At 54.0% G+C, this 24275-nt stretch overlaps 1 protein-coding gene across 1 annotated transcript in view; it reads left to right on the forward strand.

Annotated features, from left to right (window-relative positions):
- Positions 1-15033: 15033 nt before the first annotated feature.
- TBX15 (T-box transcription factor 15) overlaps positions 15034-24275 on the forward strand; it is a 116342-nt gene continuing 107100 nt past the window's right edge. Inside the window, exon 1 of the mRNA XM_067546365.1 lies at positions 15034-15235. Coding sequence (XP_067402466.1) covers positions 15034-15235 — 202 coding nt within the window. The remainder of the gene's footprint in view (positions 15236-24275) is intronic.

The raw sequence follows: 24275 nt of genomic DNA on the forward strand, positions 1-24275 counted from the left end.
GTCGCCCCGTCTTCACTCTCTCTCCGTGGAGCAGCGTGCTCTGTGCGTGCTTTGGTGCGGGCGTTGTGTGTGCGTGTGTTGGTCTGTGGGTTAGCCTCTCTTCTCCGTGTCCGTGTTAAAGGCGAGCCCTGATTTCTCTCGGGCTTTCACCCCCCCCCCCCCCCCCCCCCCCGTGGGCAGACTGAGGTCCCTCGGTATTGCTGGTGCAGATCCCTGGGTCTGACCCTCTCTTCGCCCCCCTGGCCCTCAATGGCCGGAGGTTAAAGCGAGACACATTCCGACTGGAAATAAGGTGTAAATTATTAACAGTGAACGTGATTAACCACGGGAACAATTTCCGAAGGGGGCCCGGTGGATTCTGCCTCTCTGGCCATTTCTACAGCACGTTGGGATGTGTTTCTGCTCTGGGAATGATTCGGGGGCAGCTCCGGGCCTGTCTTACACAGGAGGGCAGACTAGCTGCTCACAAACGTCCCGCTGGCCCGGGAGTCCAGGCGGCCACACTGGATATTTGTTTTTATCTTCCACGTTCTAGCAACACTCTCAACCCTTCGCCCCTGCTCTGAATTTGTGGCGAGGCAACAGAAAGCTGTCAGTGCAAAGTTTTGTATTGTGCGGGGTGGTGATTTCAAGAGAGACACATAGAATTGAGCCTCCCACCCACAGAAATACAGAACAATAAATACAGAACAATACCTTCTCTCAGAGTTGCCTTTCCTTCCCGAAGCGAAGGCCTGCGCCTTTTCTAAGGTGCGGATCCCGCTAGCTCTAGCCCTGCTCTAGTCCCGCTGCCTGGTGGGCCCGTTAGAAACGAGACACAAGAGGTGAGGGGAGAACAGGCCCCTCACTTTAGTAGCTCCTTTTCCTTGGCTGCTCTGATTTTCATGCAACGAATTTTTAAAAAGCCAAGACGTTTAAAAGAAAACCAGCAGCCGGAAAGGCGAGGGACTTCGGCGGAGTGAGCTTTGTATGGGGCAATGTGTTTAGCTGAGCTTCCTCTGAGAGCAGTGTAACAACACCGTCCGGAGTGTCAGTCCATCGAAACCAGGCCAGAGCCTGGCCCCGGGACAGGGACAGAGCCGCAGTTCAGTGCTCAGCAAAGTCCGCTCACAGGCTGCTGCTACTTTTCGAGAATAAACGTGACTTTAAACTACACAAACTCAGCCACCGAGGTCTGATTTTCTTACTAATTCTGCCCTGCGAGGTCCAGCCCTTCGGTTTAGTAAGTGCTCTTCCAGACACACAGAAACCCGGGACTCAGCAATGCCGGTTTGTCTGGTGATGCAGATGGGAAGAGTCAATGCTACCACCCACCTTCGTTACTAGCTGGGGACAGGTTTTGGAAAAGGGCAATAAAACGCTAGAAGTCACCCCGGGGAAGCCGCGAGCTGCATGCCGCTGTGGACCGCAGAGCCCGGCGGCTCGAGGAAAGAAGCAGGGCCCGATCCTGAAACTTTTGCTCTCTGCCAGTCTAAACGATTCCCCGCTCCGGCAGTGGGATCGCAGGATCCGGCCTGCGCCGCCCAACGGGCGATTATCGTCCGGTTCATGGGCACGGACCTTCGCAGGATTACAGAATCCCAACGGATTGACTGTCTGAATGCAGTTGGGGACTATTTTGCAGAGCTCCCCCCAATCCACATTGTATCGCTCAAGTACCCCCCCCCCCCCCACACACACACACTGGTTATTCCGACCACCTGGGCTCCGTTTCACTCCGGATCTCGGGGGAGTCGTTGTCTAAACGGTCTTCTAAAAGTTTAAAGAAACTTTTTAACCCGGCCTTTTTGTTTTTCAAGTGCTGTTACAACCCTGAAAATGAACGGCCCCCGGGGGCCAGTTATGAAGTCTGCCGCTGGGCCCGGTACCCTGAACTCCCCGCGGTAGACGAGGAGGGGGCTCGGGTGGCAGAAGCTGGTCAGTCCTGTACCGCGCCTGGCATTTACAGAATAAAACGGGGAGAGGCACGGCTAGCAGGGAAGCGGCTCAGAAAAACCCGACAGCTGGGGTGGGAAGGGATCTGTGCAATCCGGATTGTGCGGGCCGGCCCGCGTGTCTAATATCGGGGGGGGGGGCGGTTTTCATTCGGAGGAAGGTGAACTGGAGAAGGAAAAGGTGGGTGCCGGCTGTGACAGGCGCGATTTCGGCATTGCTGCCTGGAAGGAAAGCGCGCTCGCCTGGGGTTTAACGGAGCCGCTCCGCGGAGCACCCCGGCCGGGGGGGAAGTCCAGGGCACACGGCCGCGTCCCGGGCCTTTGTTTCTGTCGGGTGCGGGCGGTGGGCGAGAGGGGATCCTGCCGGACTACGGGCGGGGGGCCGGAATCCGTCTCGTCCCCAGCGCGTCTGTCCTGCCCGGTTATTCCTGCCGCCCGGCCGCAGTCTTAGGTCTAGGCCGGGCCCGATCCTGCAAACCCAGCCGAAGCGAAGCAAAGCAACCCGGGTGTGCAACCAACCAACCCACCTAACCTCGCGTACCCCCGCCTGCCCGCTGGCTGCCCGCTCGCCTGAGTGTGGCTCTGTTCTAACACGGGCGTGGTCAGTTCTCTGGTGTGCAAGGAAAGCCCCGTTTCTCCGGCACCCCCAGGGAAGGGGGCATGGCTGCGTCAGTCCCTTCGCCAGGCCTGAGCACCCGGCTGGGATCCGGTTTATTCAAACAGACTCATCCTGCCCCCCTCCCGTGTGACTGCCCCGCGCGGCGCCGGCTTATGCTCGGCTGTGGAGGCGGACTGGAAGGTATGCTTGCTTTTTAGCCAAAGAATAAAGCCCAGATCAGAGCCTGGCTCTGAGACTGGCTTCCCTGCGCACCATTAAACTGCAGCCTCCAGATCCTGCCAAGCACCCGTGGAAACGGGGCGAGTGGGAAAGCGGGGCCAGTCCGGCGTCCCTCCTGCGTTCCGGGCGGAGGAGAGCCGGGGAGGTGTTTGCTGTCTCGGGGTTTCCCGTCGCTCTTGCAGCAGGTTTCGTCTTTGGAGCCCGGCCCCAGACTCCATTGTCTTTATCTGATGCTTGAAAGGTTTGGGGGAGGGAAGGAAGGAGAAAAATCATTGTTAAAAACACTTTGAAGTCGCGCAACTGCGGCCGCTCCGGTTCCCCCCTCGCCCGTCTCCAGATGCACCAGAAATCCGGACTTTGATCTCCCGAGGCGGCGTTTTCTATTTTTTAATTTTTCAAAAATGGCCGGGGACTGCGAGCGTAATGGCAACCATGCTGCGGGGTCAGGTCAGGGGGCAGACAGCGAGGGAGCGGAGCTGAGGATGGCGCGGCCGGGCTGGGTTTTCTATCCGCCCGAGACGGGGCTACAGGGACATCTGCTCCGGGCTAGGTTGACACCCGGTCCTGCTCACAGGGGAGAACTTTCTGCCGGGGCAGATGGGCGGAACCGACGCAGGCGATGCACTTTCCTGTCTCTGGAAGTGTCTCTCTGGAGGGCTGGGGGCAGGGCAAGGTGCCCGAGAGGAGACTCGCACCTGGGGGTTGTAAACTGCCTGGGATCGTTTACACTGGGCGGGGGGGAGCCTGCCGAAAACCCAACGTGCGGGTGTCAGAGAGCCGGAGGCCCAGGGCCAGACAGCGTAGAGACGGGAAAGCCATATGCACGGGGCCCACGCCCTTCCCGGGAGGACGGGAGATGGGCTTTCGGGACATGTCAGCACCGCTCCGGCTTTCCTTAGCCGCTCCCCCGGCCAGGAAGGGCGGCCTGAACCCAGACCAGCGGTGCGAGTTTGTCTCGCGTCCGGAGGTGTGAACGCAATCCGCCCAGCTCGCCTGCGGAGCAGGGCAAGAGCCGCAGAGCCGGGGCCGCTTGCATCCCGCCTGCCCCGCGCCAGAAGGGCCAAGCGCTCCGCTTGCCCTCCGTTTCCTGAGGCTTCCTTCGTCACTCCGGATCCGGCTCCAGATACGTCACCCGCGCCGGCCACGCTCCGCAGCCGGCGGGCTGGGCTGGCTGGGAGCCGGGCTGCGAGGCAGGGAACCCCGCCGGGGCCCCCTCCACGAGGCCTGTCGCGTGGCGGGCAGGGGATCCGGCGCTGCGCTGCTGGGTATACAGCGCCGTGCTCCGGGGCCCCATAAGCCACTCGCGGCGGGCCCTGAGCCGGGGCTCCGTGGCCCTCTGCTCTGCCCCTGCCAGCGGGTGGAGCTGCAAACAACCCGCTCGCTGCTCCTTGGGAGAGGGAAGCAAATCCCGAAGTCGAGACGCAGCAGCCAAGGCCCAGGGCCCAGGAGATTTAAGGGGGGGAAAGGATCAGAGCTTTGCTTCACAACAGCCGTCTACTCCTCGGGCCTAGAGGGCTCAGAGTTCATGGGATACACATCTCCTTATTTCCCAGCGACTGAACTCTGTCACTGTCACAGTGGAAGTGGATTGAATGTAAACGCCACAAGGCGCTCTCATTCCGGAACAGGAGTGTGCACACGTGCAGTTATTCCGGAAGAGCGATTCCCCTAACAAAGAAATGGAACGAAACGAGTACAATTGCTTCCAGTCCACCGAGCAAAGCGCACCCGTTCATTAATGAGATGAAATACAAATTCCCGGGTGAAAACATCCACAGAAAAGGATACATTAACTGAGCAACAAACAGTGGAAGTATAAACCGGGTTCTGGTGTCTGTGTGTTATATGGCGTATTGCCAGGTTAATACGAATTGAGAGCCCGATACTGCCAGCCCCCTGTTCACACGAGTAGTCCTCACTCCTGATTAGTCCTTACCAATGATTTCAAAGTGACTTCTCCCCTTTCAAAGGCTTTGCAGAATCGGGCCCAGGTGTAGTGCATTAACCAGCTGTAAACCACAAACCAACCAACCAAACTGCTGTCGGGCCGGACTAGACCCTGGCCCGGGACTGTGTGCACGCGTGCAGAGCACAGCCGCGCAGAACTAACGTGTCAGTGTCCGGCGCACACAGAGACGCGTTTCTCCGCACACACGCACCCTGGCGTGCCGCCGTGTGGTTTAGCGCCCGCGTCATTCCCCAAATCTTCCCGGCAGAGACGGGGCTGACATTTCCCTCAGCTCGCAAATCGACTCGGCCCAGGCTTCAATGGCAACCGGGGGAGTCCGCCTGCGTGTCTGCGAGACAAATGGGTGGATCGCAGAATGGAGTGGTGGAGAAGAAGAAAAGGAGCCAGGCTCCGTCAAAAGGGGAGAGGGGAAAAAAGTTATTAGGGCGACACCCGCATTTGGTGCCCGCTGCCCACATCAAAGAAACGCGGAGCAACAGGGAAATGGCTTGAGATGCACTTGGGATGGATTGTGCGCGTCGGGAGCGTCCGCAAGGGACGTTCAACCAGCCGCGGGGAAGAGACGCGGCGTGTTTGCCAACATTGCGCTGCAATCCGGAGTCACTCCGGATCCGGCTCCAGATACGTCACACCGGCCGAGCAGCAACGGGTGCAGCGCGGCAGAGTCGCTGCGGCGGGTTAGCAACGGGCTTCGTCTGTGCAGAAGGCAGCTTCGCGTGTGAGTCCGTGTAACAAACGATTCTCACTTGGCCATTGCACTGGAAACACCAGGCCTGGGTCTGCACAGATGGCGAGGTTTTCCCCGGTGTGGAGAGGCCATCTGAACGCGGGGCCCAGCGTGCCGGGTGCACGGATCAGAGGCGAGCGAGGCGAGGCGAGGGCGAGCAGACACACCAAACCCAGCTCACCAGCCCTTTGATCGCCCCTGCCTCGGGCCCTGTCTCCGCCAAGCGCCGCCTGTCCACAAGGAATGAGGCAGGGGCGCCCGGCGCACGCTGTGTTGCGGGTTGTTGGGAACCCTTCTTTAGCTCTCCGCCCCGCACCAGGCCACAGAGCCGCTAGTCCTGCACGCAGAAAGACCCCGCTGCCGCCCACACAGGCCCGATCTCCCTCGCCAAGGGCTGCCCAGCCTGCAGCGCTGTCTACACCGGAGGAGAAGCCCTCTCCTCCCCTCCGCCCGGCTCTGGCTGGGGGATCAGGCACGTTTCTGAGATCAAGTGAGGGTGGCTCGGACTCTGCGGGGTCTTATTTTCCTTTCTCTCCCCGGTGGCTTGCGGGGCAGTAAAGCGGACTGTCAGGGGCAGGGCTGCGTGCACACAGCCCGTCTCCTCCTGGGTCCTGGACGCCCCGGCTGCGGGGGTACGCCCCGCTAGTGCCAGGGGAGCCGGCCCGGTGCCCGCAGCCTGGGGCTGCGACATCTCCCGCCTCTGGGCGAGTTCCTGCCCCTGTAGCTGTGCGAGCGGGAGGCGCTCGTGTGCGGCACCGGTTTACAGCGCTCGGCTCCGGGGCACGCACCGTGACGGGCCGTGAAGCCGCTGTCTCCCTTTCCAATTGTCCCCAGGCCGGCGTCGGGCTTCCTGCCCCGCAGTCCTGCCCTGTCGGGTCGGGGTTCCCGTGTCAGGCTGCCCGCTGCTCCCGAGCTCGGCTCAGCTCTGAGCTGACACCAGCTTTCTGCCCCGACCCCGGGCACAGCTCTGCTCTCACACCCTTCCCTGCTCCGGGGCCGGGCCGCACAGAGCAGAGAGGCGCCCAGACACGAAACTACTGGTGCGGTACAAAATCCCGTCTACACGGGCCGCGCAGGCTTCCTGTGTCTGGGGTCTGCGTCTGCACGAAGGCCAAGGACTTCGTCTTCCTTAGTGCTCAGGATAAACCTCTGGGCGCAGAGTCTCCTTGTGGAGCAGAGCAGGTGAAATAACCCGAGAAGCGAGTCAGCCGGCGCCGGTTCCTCTCGCCGAGCGGGGCTGGGACTTGTAACACGTGCACACGGGCAGAGAGTTGAAGAAATGTGTGTCCAGGAGTCCCCGGAAAGTCTGTCTCAGGAGGTGGGTGAGCCATTGGCGCTAGTCTCTTCTTTAGAAGGTTTTAGGCACCCAGCCAGGGAGGGTGAAACCCGCGCACACACTAGCAAGTGATTGAAGTGACCAGGTGTGTCCAGAGGAACTCTTCAGTCCATTTTATAAACAAACCCAGGCCTAGAAATCGGGAGAGGGACCTTAGAGACAGCCAGAGGGGCCAAATGGGAGGTGAATGTTCCTGACATTTCATCGGCTCTCTTCAAAAAGCACAACAGCTTATTAATGATCATTCATTATTATTATTATCATTATTATTATTATTTTATTGGCGTGGCCGGCCGATCGAAATCAGTCGCGGCCGTTTTATAAATGCTGGAGTCGGATTTAGCTCACGGGAACGTCCATGCTGTTTCTCCAATCATTTCTCTTGTGTAAACGGCAGGGTTTGCAATAACTCGGAATACAGAGCAGCATAAGAGAACCGCACAGAAAAGGTTGTTCTAGTGGCTAACTCCTGCAGCCTTTCCCTGTCTGAACGGTGCCGGTGACGTCTGCTACGCTTCGGGACCAGACCCGCTGCGGGAACGTTTACACCACAGCACATCATGGGGGGAGGGCAGTGCACAGATCTTTCCAGACTCCATTTTTGGTTCGCAAGAGCTTCCCCCCCCCCCCAGAAAACCCCCCCCTAAAACACCCCCCCCCCTCGTATTTCTTGTTGGAGCGCGCACTGAAATGCCCGGCCACCTTCGACTTTATACCCTGGGAAAGCGGCCTGGAGGGGAAGTAGTGCTAGTCCGGCCTGGAGCCTGCTTGGGTAACAATGGCCGGTTGTCTGAGGTCATGTGAGAGCCGTTGTGTGTCTGTCTGTGTGTGTGTCTGTGTGTGTGTGTGAGCCGCAGCACTTGATGGGAAACCACCCCCCTCTACAGCGAGCAGCTGCCGGCTCTGCCGCGGGAGAGCCGAGTTTGCAAAGCGGCCCCTGCCCCGCGCGGGCGAAGGGGGGACGCGGATCGGCTCGGCTCGGCTCGGCTCCCTTCGGAGGCCCGCGATTTGCCTTGTTCTTCTCTTGTCCTCAATGGCTCTCACACTCCTAAAGCTGGTTCCCCGCAGCCGCGTCTCCTCTCCTGCCTCTGAAATCCGGGTCTGCGGAGCCCGCCGCTTTCTCGGCCTGTAAGACGGGCCCGAGGGGTCCCTGCCCCGCTCTCCTCCACCACGGGAAGGGATCCCCCGTTAGCCAGCCGGCCCCGATCCCCTGAACAGCAGACAGCCGCTCGCCCGCCCTTCTCACGCCGCTTTGGGACAGATCAGATCAAAAGGCCTCGTCCTCCTTCAATTCCCCCCGCCCCCAACAGGTCCCGAATCCGGAGTCGTGCCGGGGGGGGCAATGACAGTGCTTTTGTGTCCCGCGCCAGCGGTAGCCTGTCCCGGCAGGAGGCCCGGTCCTTGGCCAGCAAACACGGCCTTGCTTCGCTGTGGCGCCCGGTTTTCGGGGCTGTGTCCTGGGCTGGGCTCCCTCCGGCCGAGGAAGGCGCTGCGAATCGCTCTCGGTTGCAGGGGCTATGTGAGGATGCGGGGGGGGAGCAGCAGACACGTTTTACGCAGAAAGGAAAACCTGCTTGTTCCACAGGAGGGGAGCACGTCCACGCGGACACGGTCACCCCGCAAGACGTTTAAACCCCCAAACAAACAAACAGACAAACGCACAGCGGGGCGGATTCGAACCGGTTTCCGACTTTGCTCCGCGTTGCCGTTTCCGAATTGCAAGTCGAACCCCGCAGAGCTCGCTTCCCGGGTGCGGTCAGCGGGCGTTTGTCTAAGGACTGAGCAAAGGAGCTCGGGATTTAGAACAGGAGCACCCGAGCAAACTATGTCTTGAGGCGTGTAAATGTAGCTTGCCCGCCAGAAAGCGACAGGCTTTTGTTTGTGCGCTTCGTGGGTCTGCTACGGGGTGAAAAGATCGCAGAGAAGGTTCAGCCGTCTGCACAGACACGGGCCATTTCCCTCGGGTTCCCGGGTTCTCGGAGCGCAGGTTTCACCCACTGACTCAGCCAGTGTAACCCCCTCGCACCGTTGTTATGGTTTATCGGACGTACAGAAACTGCCTTTATTCAAACCCGTTTAACGTCTTGCTTCCAGCAACGCGCTATTGCTCCGGAGTTGTCACATTTTATCCAAAAAACAACCGCCCCCGAGCCACAAAATCTCGGATTGTTTTAGTGAAAATCGTTTTATCCCAATTGCCATCGAGCCAGGGCAGCCTCAGCGCCATTGAAGTGATGCGGCCACCGCGATAACGATTACACTATTTTATGTTGTCTGTTAGGTACTGAAAATATTCTGTTTACACACAGGAGCGAGCAAACTGCGTCTGTCCCCCAACCCTCCAGTTCGTTTTGTGACTTGATTATTATGTATGTTTAAAAAACCGACCGCAGAAATAAATATTCACATGCACCCCTATACACACATACACACACACACACGTACTCCTGCTATTGCTGTCAGAACAGACCCGACGTAAGCTATAGCTCCGGTTTAACGGTCTGCCAGGTGTAAACCTACTTGTACCTCGCTTCTGCTCTGAATTTATCCTGATCCTTCCAGGCTTCCACCTTCCCCTTTTTCTTCATCGTCTTGCCTCTTTTCTTCTGAAGTTTATGTAGAAAACGACAGCTGAGGTTTCTCAAAATGCATGCTACCATCTCTCCTCTCCGTGGAAACACAAACACACCTGCCACCCAGGAGCGCGGCGGATGAGGTAGGAGCCCCCCATGTAAACATAAAAACAACCGCAGATACTGTCCGAAGAACGCAACGCCCCGCGTTCGCTTCCTTTCCAGCCTGGGCTCCGGTGTGTCGGCAATTGTCAGACAAGCAAGCCCGTGAGCTGCGGGCAGGGTAACTGAAACTGCGGATTAGACACTTCTCTTCCTCCTGGGCCTGCCCGCGGGTCCAGAGAAGCCGAGACCCCCTGGCCAGACTTTGGCACCCGTATCGCTTTCGGACTGGCCGCTTTAGCACCCGCGAGCGCTGTAACCAGCCCCTGCAGTGCTCGGCGAGTTCCCTTTCTGTGCCGAGGCAGCCCAGCGGCCGCACGGGCTCACCTGTCACCAGAGCCCGCCGCAGAAGCAGGCAGCGAGTTTCCAAAGAAAGCCAGGCCACCGAAGAGCCGCCGGGCCAGACATCCCTATGTGTGTGTGCCTGGGGGGGTTGTGTATACCGACGTGTGTTTGTGTGCGAGCTGTTTGTGTAGGACTGGGCTGCGAAGATCAGGTGCAGAAAATGTGCAAAGCAGCGTGTGGACGCGGCTGCGTGACTCTGTGCAAAGAGATTTATAACGCCGCAGACACGGTGCGTGAGAGCCGGGGCCGGGCAGTTTTAGATTTACCAGGGAAAGAGAGCCGCTCGCTGCCCCGGGTGACCGTGAGATCCAGCCACAGGCGGGGCTGTTAACCCCTTCCTTGTCCAGCCGGGCGTCGTCTGCAAAGCGGGGTCTTTGCAAAGCTCGTCTGGACGCTTACGGGGAGCGGGTTGGGTATGAACTGACCGGGAGGCAGCGACGCCCGGAGCTGGGGGCAGGTCAGGGGCGATTTTAACCCCAGAAGGGTGTCCGCTCCTAAAGCACTACGGCCCGGAGGCCTGTGGCCGGGGCAGGGAGGCATTTGCGGAAGGAAATCTCCTGGGTGAGCGTTGCTTTGCGGGTTTTTAGTTTTCGCCCCGAAAACAAAAGAAAGGCCGATACCGAGCAGGACACAGTGTGCGGCGCTGCACCGCCGGGCCCGGAGCACACAGGGCAGAACTCCTGGGAATGGAGGGAAAGTGGGGGCTGGTTTTATAGTGTAAGTGTATAACCGGGTTTTTTTCCCCCTCTCTCTCCTGATAGAAAGCAGATAAATTTATGGAGGGAGAGCTAAGAGAATAATTACAGGGTGAAAGTAGTTAAATTTTATTTCGAGTCCCAGAGGCAAAACCTGCCAGTTTATGGCAAACATCTGGCCGGTTTAAGAGGCTGGCATGGGTGTTTGGTTAAAACACTCATAGAGATTTTTTATTCTGCAAAAAACAAACAAAGCCCACTTAAAAACGCTCGAGCCTGTAAATGGTTCGCCCTGCTTCGCTGCCCCGAGCCTGACTCCGACCCGGGAGAAGTCGGGTGTAAAAGGCGGGCGGGTTCTAATAAGGAATTAGTTCATCATAAATAACAATACCGTTTGTGCAGACCATAAAAAGCAATTGCAGGCGTATTTTTTTACGGGCACAATCAATGGGCCTGCACAGAACAGGAAAATCACCTCTCTGGACATTCCCAGGGCAAACTGCAATTCTTCTGAAATTAATCGCGCCTCTTAAACTAGCGCCGGTTTAAACATACTCCGATCCGTTTTAAAGACAATCTAAATGGAATTAAAGCCACGTAAATCATTCGCTCACATTATAAGGCAGCCTTCGGCCCACACCCGCTGACTCGCTTTAACCTTGTTTTCAATGACTAGCTCCAGAAATCCCCGGGCTAGGGCTGGCAGGAGGAGTCCAGTTCACGTTTCTCGTTTGGAGCTGAAACCGGCTCCTTTCCGCCTCTGAGAGCAGCACATCTGCGCAGCTCCCCCACCCCGCAGCGGGCACCCCCATGTAGTTCTTGGATTCCTATTGCCATGTATAAACAAGTATATTCAGGCTTGCACGGCGACAACTGGGAAGCTGATTCCTTTCTAAACCCTAGGGCCCGACCCTGCCACCTCAGGTCTTTCTTCGGCGGAGCGGTTTCCGTGACAATGGGACTGCTCCGGCACGTCAGGGCTATTCGCCTTGAATAAGGATCAGGGTTTTCCTAAGAGATAGATACATTATTTTTTAATGACGGAAGGTCAAATTCTGACATCGGTTCCTGGGGTAAATCCGGAGTCACTCCAAACCGACTTCAGCGGAGTGACTCCAGATTTACACAGCTGTAACCAAGAGACTGGTCCCAAATACTGCTCTTTTAGTTCACCCGAGCAGAACTCCACTGGGCCATATTAATTCCTGGTGCAACTCCACTGAGTTTGACTCCTTGACTTCGTCGTGGTGTGAATAAGGCACCAGGATTTGGCCCTAGCCTTTTAAGAATGAGTGGAGATTTTCACGTTATGTTTGCTTCTCATTAGCGAGGACCCGCGTTATTAACACGCAAGAAGAAATCTTTGCAAGAGGACAGTGTTTGTTTTAACGGTGGCTACATTTCAGAGAACAGAGGCCTTTCTTCCTTCCTTCCTTTCGTTCTTTCGTTCTTTCTTTCTTTCTGTTCTGGTCTTTTTTTAAAGTCGACGAGCAGCCGCTAACAGGTTGGGTTTTGTTGATCACAACTTTTGACACATTTTCGCCGTTCAGTAGAAGTACGAATTTGTATCACGTAGGTAAAATCTACAGCTCACCGTGATACCAGGGAATCGTGACCTCTTTCTGCATCTTCAAACTGAGAAATGTAAAACACAGCCTGAATTTTAATATGTCCTGATTGTGTCCAAATTTCCCAAGAACTTCACTAAACGAAATGTAGTATCTGAAAATCTTGCTCCTTCTCAATTCTGGACAAACTTTGTGGCTCTTTGGATCTCTAATTAACGGGTAATTATGGGCTGTCTTGTATATATGCTCGGGGGTTTGTAAATTGTATTAAATAAACTTGTTCTTGTACCAGCACCTTTGAAAGGAAAGGTTGCACGGCACGTTGCAGAGAAACAAACAAACACACACAATAATCGATACGTCTTAAAATCAGAATGAAAATGGATCGATAATTTTAAAACTATTGTCCGTCCGCTAGACCAACACTTTTGTTTACGGCTGGGAAACGTGTCTGTAGGGAACACAAGCCCAGCGTTTGATTGCAGTATCCTGCTTTTCAAACACGATTCCGTTTTTGCTAAACTTCACCGGGGAGTCTGTGTTTTCTTGAGCCTTCCCTCAAATCTACCTCCTGGCTAGCGACACTCCTGTGAAATGGTCCGGGGGGGGGGGGTCTCCATCTCGCCGAAGAACGCGACCAGGCGTTCAGAACTCAGGCGATCGGTTCCCAGGACATTTCTTCTCCATTAGCTGGAGAGAGAAAATTCCTGGAGACCAGGCGTATTTCAAGAAGTCTGATCGCTCCAGTTCCCTACGAAGGTAGCTATTCATTAGTATTAAATAGAGTCCCCTCAGATCTTCCCTTCCCACTGGCCTCTTTGGAACAAGAGCTAGCTGGGACTGTGTGAAGCCCCGGTTGGCATAAGGATCCAGGGAAAGGCGAGAACACGCGCACCCCGGCGCCCCCCACTTTATCGCTGCTGGCGAGCCCGAGGTCCCGGCCCGTGTGGACGTGAGCTGTCAAAAGCCATATATTTGGAGACAAACAATTCCGAGCAGGCCACGTCCCGCCCAGGACCATTGCACTGAGCGGCCCCGTGTCACTTAGCTGTTGAAATCGCACCTCCCTCGACTTGTATCTAAAAACCTGCTCCGCGCAGAGGTTATTGTTTGAACGTTGCCCGAGGCCTACAGGAAGCGAGCTGGGAAAGCCGTTCTGATACCACACACACACACACACACACACCATGGTGTGTGTGTGTGTGTGTGTGTGTGTGTCCAGGGCGAGCAACTCAGCCAGGGCTGCCCCCAACGTTTTCATTTCTGCCCACGTCTCCGGGAGGGCGCATGGCGCATCCCTCGCAAACGCCGATTGAAAGTTGTGCTACGCGCACCCAGACCTTCCCCGTAGTCTGAAAACAACTCCAGGCCAGCCGTGCCCCTGCCCCCTCTTCGGTTACCAGGAAACACATACATGCAAATAAAACAAGCCGGTACCGACTTTAAAATGTCTCTTACATTTGCCTCCTAATGCGTTTGATGCTGAAAAGCAAATTATATTGTTCAGCTTGCTAATTTAGTATTTTTGTGTTGATGGAGTTTCCATGTTTCCTTTATTATTTACTTCATAAAATGTTTAACGTTTTGTCTGTCTTGTCTGTCTGTCTGTCTGTCTGTCTATGAAAATGTTCCTTGCTCAGATACGTTAGTGGAAACATACAAAGAGTTTTTTCTTGATAAATAGAGCTGGTTTTCTTTTGACTACGAACTCACTAGCTGTAGGGTTATATAGATATATAATATTGTGTTATATATTGCGTTATATATATGATATATTGTGTTATAGTTATATATCTGTATTTTATATTGTGTTATAGATCTGTATTATATATATATTATATTATATTATATACAGATCTATAATATTGTTTATTTCTGTGTATATACATCTCAAATGCTGCTGTCTTAACATCCAGAATCCAGTGTTTGACTCAGTACCCAGAGAAGTGCCTGGGCCAGCGGTGGTTTCCTCTCGCAGGATAACCTCACACGCTAGCAAAAGAACATGGAAAATCCAAATATTTCCAGCGGCAGCAGATGTTTAAATCTATTTAAAGCTAGGGCAAAATGGCGCAGTCGCGTGGACCCCCGACTTCGCGGCCCGAGTGGTCTCAAATCACTTCGAGAGCGGATCAGTCGGAGGGGAAACGGGTCCAACGCCCGGCCGCTGCTTGTGAATGGGAAACCACCAAGACACCGGCACCCGAGACAAGAGCCCGGCCTTTGAGGACGTCCTGCCCAGGGCCCCTCATCTTCAGGTCCCAGGTTTAAGGCCCCTCCAAATACTTCGCTGGTTGCTCCGCGGGCCGGAGTCACTCCCGGCGAGCGGGTGCGCAGGGGGCTGGCGAAGCCTTGGAGCTGGTACCTCGCTGCGCTCCGAGCTGGAGTTTCGCCGGCTCGGCTCCGCTCTGCAAAGAGTTAATTGCGGCCGGTCCGCCAGGACCCAGCCGGCCAAACCCTCAGCCCGAGCCTCTCTCCGCTCCTCATTGGGCCGCGGCTTTTGGGTTTCTCTCCTTCCCTGCCTCCTATTGGCCGGGGACTTTTTTTCCCCCCCTCTTCTTTTGACAGGCGCGAGCAGCCTGCCTGACTCTTGGGGGGGAAAAAAATTGCCCAGAAGTTTGGCTCAATCAGAGGGAGGCAGAAGGAAAGAGGCAGAGAGGGGGGAAAAAACACCAGAAGATGAAATCCAGCCGGCAGCGCCTCTGAGCCAGCGCCGAGCACCTGGGCTGCCCGCACCGCCCGGCCCGGCTCCTGCACGGCCCGCCGCCCCATGTAGCCCTCCAGAGGACGCAGGGCTCGTCTGGGGGCGCCGCTGGGGAGAGAGGCGACGGGCTCGGCCTCTGCCTTCCTGGGCCCCCGGGCGCGGCGCCGGGCTGGGGGGAGACGATGAGCGAGCGGCGGAGATGCGCCGTGGCGCTCAGCTCCCGGGCTCACGCCTTCTCGGTGGAAGCCTTGATCGGGACGAATAAAAAGAGGAAACTGCGCGACTGGGAGGAGAAGGGGCTGGATTTGTCCGTGGAGAGCCTCAGCCCGGCCGGCCCGCTGGGGGAGCACGAAGACCCGACCCAGTGCCTGGACCTCCACCTCGGTGAGTGACCCGCCTTCCTCCCCCCCGACCCCGCTCTGCGGCCGCCGGCGCGCTGGGCACGGCTCTGCGCTGGCTCGCTGGGGACCCGCGGGTTGCCCGCGTCCTGCCCGGCTGGAGAACCGAGCCCTGGCCGAGCGGCTCCCGGGCGGGGCTGGGGGGTGATGCCGCGGGGCGAGCGCGCTCTGCTCCCCGGCGCGCTCTGCCCCTTCCCCCGCTTTGCTCCCGCGGGCGCCGGGGTTTCCTCCGGGGGGGGGAGGCGAGCTCCCAGCCCGCGGGCGGCGAGCCGCTGTCGGCAGCAGGGGGAAAGCTGCAGCCGGCCCGGCTGAGCGGTGACTGAGCACGACAAGCTGGCGAGCCGCGGGCCGGGGTCAAATGCCAACCCGGGCAGCGCCGTGCACCCGCCCGGAGTCTCGCCGGAGAGCCGGGCCCCGACCCCGGGGAGGCCCACGGGGGCGAGGTGCAACTAAGTGTCGAGGCGGGGGCGGTGGGGTGGCAGGCCCGTCGCAGCCCGCCGAGGGGTCGGACCGAGCTAGCCCCCTTCCCCGGGCCAGGCGCTGCCGTGCGCCTCGGAGCGGGACTGGCCGTGCCTTTCCCGGGCAGCTCTGCTCTGCCCTGCCCTGCGCTGGGCGGCCGGGGGGAATCAGCTCCCGGCTAGCGCCCGGAGCCTGGCAGCCCGGGAAGTGAAACGAAGTGAGAGCGGTGCGTGCAAACGCGGCGTCCTTGCAAAGCGAAGACTTGCACCCCGCCATTGAGGGCTGCCCGCCTGCCCTCCGGGACCGGTTTGGAAAGCAGACCGCTTAGGCGAAGGGCACGAACAATTCCCGGCCAGTTTTAGGTTTTTTAAATATATCTAGAGAGGAGAGAGTGACTTAATTTGAGATTTGCCCGCGAGTTAAAAATTCAGCGGCAAATCCCGGGTGATTTGACTCCTGCCTACTTCCCATTTGGCAAAGCAAATATCCCGTGTGCTGTGAATGCCGGCGGGGCGCACGGAGCTCACAGCCGGGCTGCGGGGATAGGCGTGGGGTGCAGACTCGTCCTTTTACCGGATGAAAACCCTCCTATGAGTTCAGTCGCCTTCGGCCCTCTGCGGCTACGTCGTCTCTTGAGCTGTGATTCCAGCCGTTCTGACTGCGGTGATTGTTACCGTTACGGGCGCAAGGAAATTCTCTGTCATTTCCAAGTGACTTTCTGTGTCTGTGGGGAACGGGTCGAGTTTTCTGTTCATCGCTGAAAAAAAAATCAGTGCCTCCCGTACTCAGATCCACGGGACTTTGGGAAGCCAACCCGTAATTTTGGTGCGTGTACAATTTCTGCACGATTCCATACAGACCGCCTTTCTCACATCCAGGAGGAGAGTCGGGCGGAAAGTCACGGATCAAACGGTTCCAATTGTCAAAGGAAGTTTGAAAAAGGAAGGTGGGAAATATAGAAAATTCTAGAGACCTTTGCTCCCTCCCCCAGCTCCCAAGGAATTTTTAAAATGATTAATAATAGTAATCCGAATTGCAACAACAGCCATTTCTTCTCCCTCTGTAACCCAAAGAGACCTGGGTAACGTTTTACGGTTAGGGAATTCCAGCTGGAGAAAACGCGCCCCAGCAATGAGACAAGAATAAAAGACAAGAATAAAAAAAGAAGTGAATCCAGTTTACAAATTATTCCTCAGGAAAATGAAACAAACAAACTCCTTCCCCCATAATCTGTCAGATCTGCGCGCTTTCAGGATTTTTTTTTTGGCATTAATTTCCAGTTAATACCCTTTATTGGAGGTCACACGCGTTTTTAAAGACCGCGTAACGTGGCCATTTCTGCATGAATTCGGAATAAAGAGGGGCACCCCAAAGCGCCGTCGTGGAGAGCGGGTAAGCACAACTGCGAGCCTCTGAGACGTCGGGAGGCAAATCGAGCCTTTTTCATAAAGCAAAGCAAAGCAAATCAGGACCAGATTTTAAAATCGTTCTTAGGGTAGAAGTCAAACTATTAAAAAATCGGAGAGCGCAATTTGCAGAGTCACTTCATTCAATCCGAATCTCCCGCAGTTTTCCTTTGCTGCAAAACAGATTTTGATATACATGTATACACACACACACACACAGATAATATGACACCAAATAACGTGCCTATTTTACCAGAAACAATTACCAATCAAATGCACATTTTAAAGCTAAAGTTTTAAAATTTTAATACATCTCAAACGGTGGTTTAGAAGCTAAATAAAAACGATAAAACTCACAACTGTTTGCACCAAATTTTACAGCAAAAACCAGCGAGGATTTTGCACGCTGACAATGGATTTCTTCTTCTTCTTCTTCTTCTTCTTCTTATTATTATTATTCCTTCCCAGAAGTTCCATACTTTCAAGCTAATTTTTGTTAAAGTTTCCCACTGTCGCTCAGGGTTTACTTGTATTTTATTACACCGAAATGAAAGAAACACAGCTGGGTCTCGAGAATGTTAAACCCATTATAGGTAAGTGGAGGGTAAAAGACGGCGATCATCGTTCAGGGCAATACACCGCAGTGCCTGGCTGTATGGACCGGCCTTTCATTGAACCCGGGCCTGCCTGGGACTCCTTTCATTTTTCACCGCCACTTTGTTCTCCTAGTTATCCGGGCGAGCGGGGGTTGCTTTGAAAGGGCGATATCTGGGGGTGCGCGCCTCTCCCGGGGGTGTCTGAGCGGGGGTGCGGCTGGGTGTGTTTAGGTCGCTGGCGGGTTTCGTGGCCCGGAATCGGATCTGGCCCCGCGTCGCGTTTTCGGTCTTTGGAGGCGCCTTTTTCGTGCGGCTCTCGGAGCGGGTTGCACACACGCCGTGCTGCGGGGAACCCGGGAGCCGGGCCTCGGCACACGCCGCTTCCCCTTCCCCTCTCGGCTACAGAAAACACCCAGCCCGGGGCTTCCCGGCCAGCCCAGCCCAGCCCTTGCCGTGTGCATGCAGCAGTAACGCGAGCTGGGCGCCCAACGCGGCCGGAGCCGCCCGGCTCTGGAAGCGGGAGACAGCGCAGCGGCCGCGGCCCGGCTGTGCGGAACCAGCCGGAGACATGCCCGCGGCTCGGAGCCACCGCGCCGCTCTGCCCGAGGTATCCCAGCCTCGGCCGGGGCTGCGGGGAACCGGGGCCGTGTGACCAGACCGGCCCGCCCGGAGCCGGGAGCGGGGTTTGGATCCCCACGGGCCAGGGAAGGAATCCGGGCTGGGAACCGGCGTGGGGCTGAACCGGATTGCTCGGGGAAGAGGCCCCCGGGGCGGCAGGGGTTGTTTGCAGCCTGTGCACACGCGTGTGTGAGTGTGTGTGTGAGTGTGTGTGTGTGTGAGTGAGTGTGTGTGTGTGTGTGTGAGTGTGTGTGTGTGAGAGACCCGGCAGCCGGGCACGTCTCCGGAGCGGAGGATGGATGCGTGCCTGTGACCGAGCTCCCTGCCCCGGGTGTTTTGTCCCCCCTTCCCCCGGGTCCCGTGGCCGGCTGGGCCGAGCGGGCGGGCCGGCCCCTGCACCCGGCTGCGCCCTGCCCCGAGGCTACCCAGGACACGACGACGCAGCCCTCGGCTGCTCCGGCTCAGGCCAGCGCCGAGAATCGGGACCCGGAGCTGCCCCCGCGGCCGGGAGCTAACGGAGGCGGCAGCCCGGGGCCTCAGGAGGCGGGCGCGGAGATCCCCGCAGGCTGGGGTGATCGGGCACAGAAAGCGGCCCGGGGTAACCGGTGGGGGCTGGCTGTGCGCCCGGGCGGGGAGCAGCTGCAGGCGGCCAGAGGGAAGAGCAACACCCGAGGCAGCCCGGGTGAGAGCCTCACAACCCCCCCCCCCCCCCCCCCCCCCCCCCAGCCTCCCACTATTGCTGCCCCCCCCCCCAGCCCTTCTCCCACACTGCGGCCCCTTCCTAGCCAAGAGTTTGCAGCGCCTCCGGGGGGACCAACGTCTCCCCGGTCCCGTCCCGTGACGCTGACCCCTCCAGAGCTGCAGACTAAGCGCTGTCGGGGTCTGGCCGTGACCGGCCAGGAATGACCCCGCAGACCCGGTTACTTCTATCCCGGCCGCTTAGTGCGCGATCACCAATGACACTGGGCACTCGGCTGCTGCCTTCCAGCGGGGCATGCCGCAACCATCCGTGCATCAGAGCTCCCCATGCCCCTCGGAAGTGGGTACAAATTCTCTGCATTTTGAAGATGGGGAAAACCAACGGTTGGGCTGAATCAGACTCTGCAATGCCCAGTCCTGGACGGGTTTTAGACAGTGAAACAATGAACACACATCCCTGGTGTCTCTTGGTTTCTAGGTGTCTGTAGCCTACACTGTGTACTGTGTCTTAACCACTGTACCGCCCAATCCTTCCTGTATAATGTATTCACCCGCATTTATAGCCGTGTCTTTCATTAGCCCTCTTTTGCCCCCGAAGTGACAGTAGCAGATTGGGATGAGAGTTTGGTGGGCTCATCTGCTCATCAGAAGTTTGTGCCTGAATTTTTGTGCGGACATTTTCATAGTGACTGATAACCTCTGAAATCTGGATTCCCCTTTGAAACACAGGTTTTCTCTCAGATGCCTCAGCTGTACTTTTAGAGATATACACAGGCAGGTTGTACTGGTGTGGTACGCGTTGTTATTCTTTAGGATAGCCATATTACAAGTAGAGAATTCACCAGTGAAATGTGCACGTTTCCCTAAGCAAATGCCTGTAACACCGTGATGCTACACAGTCCTCCAGGATCTTGTTTGTGCCTCATATTTTACAGAAAAAAACATCGGAGAAATGTTTGAGAGTTTTACATTTTGTCAGATTGGACCATGATTTCATATCCTTCTTCTTGTCAAGGCATGCAGCTTAGTTACTGTGGGGCTTTAGAGGGAGAGAAAATAATACATTTTAGAAAGATCTAAAAAAGCTTTCTGTCCACAACACTGTCATCATTTTATGGTGCGATGACTTGTGTCCAACCAAGATTAGAGATAAACGCTTTGCACCCTTGGTGAGGGTGGAATTCCCAGCTCTTTTCCAATGGTCTAAAGCTCGTATGCCTGGATCTGAGTGTTCATGCGATATTCATCTGAAACAGGCCACTGGACTGAATACTGCCGTCCAACACGTTAGCATCATGCAATTTCATGGGCGAAATTCCAGACTTTGAGGAAAGGAGAAAGCGAGGATGTCGAAAATAACAAGGATAACAAACAGCATCCATCTTAAAACTGTTCAGAGCTTTAGAACTGGGAAGTAATCCTGGCCAAGAGGGAATAGCGGGCAGAAAGCAGGTAAGAGAGTCAAAAGGCCAGGGCAAATGTAATTCCTAGAAAAATGAGTACATGCTTCCACGTATGACCGTAGAGATATAACCACCACATATCTGTTATTTTTATGTATATCCATTATACATACATTCATATTCATGTATGTGAATGTGTGTATCATGTAAATACACAACTAGACATATATACCTGTATATAGTTTCTAAATAAGAACATAAGAATGGCCATGCTGTGTTAGACCAATGGCCCATCTAGTCCAGTATCCTGTCTTCTGACAGTAGCCAACACCAGATGGCTCAGAGGGAATGAACAGAACAGAGCAATTATTGAGTGACCCATCCCTTGTCGTCCAGTCCCAGCATCTGGCAGTCAGATGCCTAGGAACACCCAGAGCATGGGGTTGCATCCTTGACCATCTTGGACCATTGATGGACCTGTCCTCCACGAGATTAAGCTGCAAAATATGTTTCCAGATTTGGTTGTTTAGAGTTGAGTTTTGGTTAAGACCTGTCTGATAGTGTGTGGTGAGGCAACTGCAGCGTGGGAAGAGGAGTTGGGAAACTTCAGTTCCATTCTTAGCTCTGCCACTTACTTGGTGTGGAACCTCATGCAGGTCAAGTTGCCGTTCTGTGCTTCAGTTTGTCCATCTGTAAAATGGGGATGAGATCTGCCACCCCTCTATGATCTGGAGATCACAATTGATGTATTAGAACTAAGTGTTAGATAGAAAGCTCTGAATGTGTCTTTGAGCAGAAGTGGCTGAGACTGTGATAGACTGTATTTGATTATTTGAGGAAATAATGAAAATGAAATCTCCAGGACGTTTGTGCTCCCCCTACACTTTGGCCACAGAGTGGACACTATTGCTGTCATAAGGTGACATAGTAGAGACAAGGAGATTCAGTTGTCTAGATGGGAACCAGGAGAACAGTGTGGGAGCTCAGACTAGGTTTGTGTTGGTCAAGTTCATCCAACTTTGACCATTCATTCTTGAGGAAAGAGTGAGCGAACAAGAGTGGTTTGTTTCTGTAATAATCTCTATCTTATTGAATTGGTGAGCTTTTGCTGTCATGCCTGTTAAACTCTTCCTGCAGGGAGGTGAATTACTCACACTGAACTAAGATTGCAGGTAATGCAATAATATGGAAAAATTCAGGAACTTGTTTCCAAGACAGGAGAGTCTTAGAAAAGAGACAGAATGTCAAACACTTTCTTTTTCTTTTTCTTTCTTTCTTTCTTTCTTTCTTTCTTTCTTTCTTTCTTTCTTTCTTTCTATACAAAATTATTCCATCTGCAGGAAATGGGAAAAGGTGGGAATTCAAAGGACATTCCTGTCTGTGACGAGATCTCGGGGAAAATCTGAAGAGCTTCTGTTACAGGCCCAAGTCAAGTAATTCCTTACAAACCATCCATCACTTCTCCCTCCTCCCTCTTCAGACTGAGTTCTTATATCAAATATCAGCTTAGCTAGTTTCCCTTGGGCAGAGGTGTCCTGGTCTATCTATATCTGTCTTTACAGAAAACTGATGTTTTTTTCAGATGGAAAAGCACAGAGAAAGATGGAGAGACCCTGCTTACGTGCAGGGGATGTATTAGAAGACCTCTTGAGGTTTCTTCCAGCCCTAAATTTCTATGATTCTATAATTCTAAATCTGGTACCGCCAGAAAAGAACATTTCTATTGCTATACCGCCTGATCCTGCAAACCTCTCTTCATGTGAGTAAGAATTATTCATGTAAATCAAGTATTCCTACCGAAGTCAATGGATTTCTTGCATGAAACAATGTTTGCAGTCTTTGGCCCTCAAGGACCAACATGTTTTTTAAATCTCTCTTGGTCTCACTCTGAGCCATAGTCTATTATTATATTATAAAATGTGCTGGTGTAACTAAACCCATTCAAATCAATCTGATTACATGGGGGCAAACCCCTAATGTATATATACTGAAATTGGTTTAAATAGCAATTCAACCCATTTATGCTTTAAGCTAAATCAGTTTAAGTGCAGCATAAATCAGTTAAAGTGCATCTATAGTAAGAGTTTACACTGGTGTAACTAGATCCATTTTTTAGTTACACGGGTGGGAATTTTTTACTATGAAAAGGGTTCCAGGATGATCATAGGTTGCCAGAAGGGACTAGGTCTGCCAATGCCTAGTGATAGAATTTTATTAGTTTGTGACAAACAAACAACCTGTGTAAACACTTTTAATGATAGTGTATAGTTTGCAGCTGGGGAAAGGGAAGCATTTAATATTACATAGGAGAAGCACAGGTAAAATAATGAGAATTTATTAGTTAGGGTACATGGTGTTCCCAGCTTTCATTTAATCTTTTTGGCTGAGCCCACATTAGCCTTTTAAACAAATAAACAAACAAACAAACAAACAAACAAAAACTTCCACCTTTGCTAAAAATGGGACAACTCCACCGGCAGCAGCAACGAAGGGAATCGTAGTGTAAACAGGACTCCAGGCAGCCGTTGGCTTTTAAAGCACCTTGTCATCTAACCCTGCGTAGACCTGGTCTACACAACACAATGTTAGCATTCTCCATTACCATATCTACGCTAGGGTTTTCACAACTGCCACCACTCGTAGTGATGCACTGCACATTGTTAGCAACACTGGGGACATTTTTCAGAAAAAAATGCCAGTGTAGACAAGGCCCTTTGAGCCTCAGTTTCACCATCCGTAAAATACAGATAATGATATTAACCTAACTGAGTAGTGGAGCACTTTAAGATCCTTGGATAGAAAATGCTTTACAACTGATTTACATCTTCTTCTTCTTCTGGTAATGTTTGTAAGGCACTTTGGTGAAAGTGGCTAGAGAAATATAAAGTGTTAGTATTATAAAATTAAAATGAAATCTTGTTGGAAGCCAGTAAATAAAACTGCAACATGATCAGGAAATCTAGGTTCAGTTAAAGCTCTATCAGCAGCTTCTGTACCAAATACAATATTTTAATTGAGTAGACTGGAATACTAGAAAATGAGGAGTTACAAAATCAGTCGGAGAAGTGACAAAAGGATGAGATAGATTAATATCTCCGTGTGCAACTTGCTAAGTAGCGTTATTGATCTGACAATATTGTGAAGATGGTTGACAGATGCAAAATACTTGTCCAAAGAGTGTTCCAGACACAATGTAAGATCAAGAATTTTTATATTGGTAAATTGAAATTATGAGCATAATGTAGGCCAGCGGGAGGGCAAACCCAGCAAATACTTCAGGCCAGCCACTGACTGTTGGTTCTTTCTAGGATTTATTTTCATGTTAACATCTAATTCATCTCTATTCCCACTCTATACTGACAAGGACCCTGATTCCATCACAAGCACCTAGGAAACGCCTACGCATTGTCAAATGGACATCGCCAGTGACATCCACACCAGGCAGGAAGCTGCGGGGTATAGTTTGGAAAGAAGTTATTGCCAACCAGCCTTAAAAGAACTGATTTACAGTTTCTGAAGAGTAGCTTACAAACGGGTTAGGAACTGACACAAGTTATATTAATAATCAACCCATTTCTGTGGCTGTGGTCTCAATACTGAGGCCTTGGTGCTCAGTAAATTAGTGAATTAGCACCTCACCTTACCTCTAGAGAGCTGCGTTCAACTCTAGATTAGACAAGTGACCATACATTTGGTGGTCTGTCATCAAAAACTCTAATAAACATCTGCACACCCGGCAAAACCTCCACATAATTTATACAACTGAGCTGCTGAAGTCAAGACGTCCCAGGACTGAAATTGGGATGCTGCAGATCAGGACTGAGGGGACTTGGCAGAGCGATTTG

Source organism: Emydura macquarii, unplaced genomic scaffold (genome assembly GCF_026122565.2).
Source record: "Emydura macquarii macquarii isolate MOO-44397 ecotype Brisbane River unplaced genomic scaffold, CSIRO-AGI_Emac_v2 contig_1119, whole genome shotgun sequence".
Taxonomy (NCBI): Eukaryota; Metazoa; Chordata; order Testudines; family Chelidae; genus Emydura; species Emydura macquarii.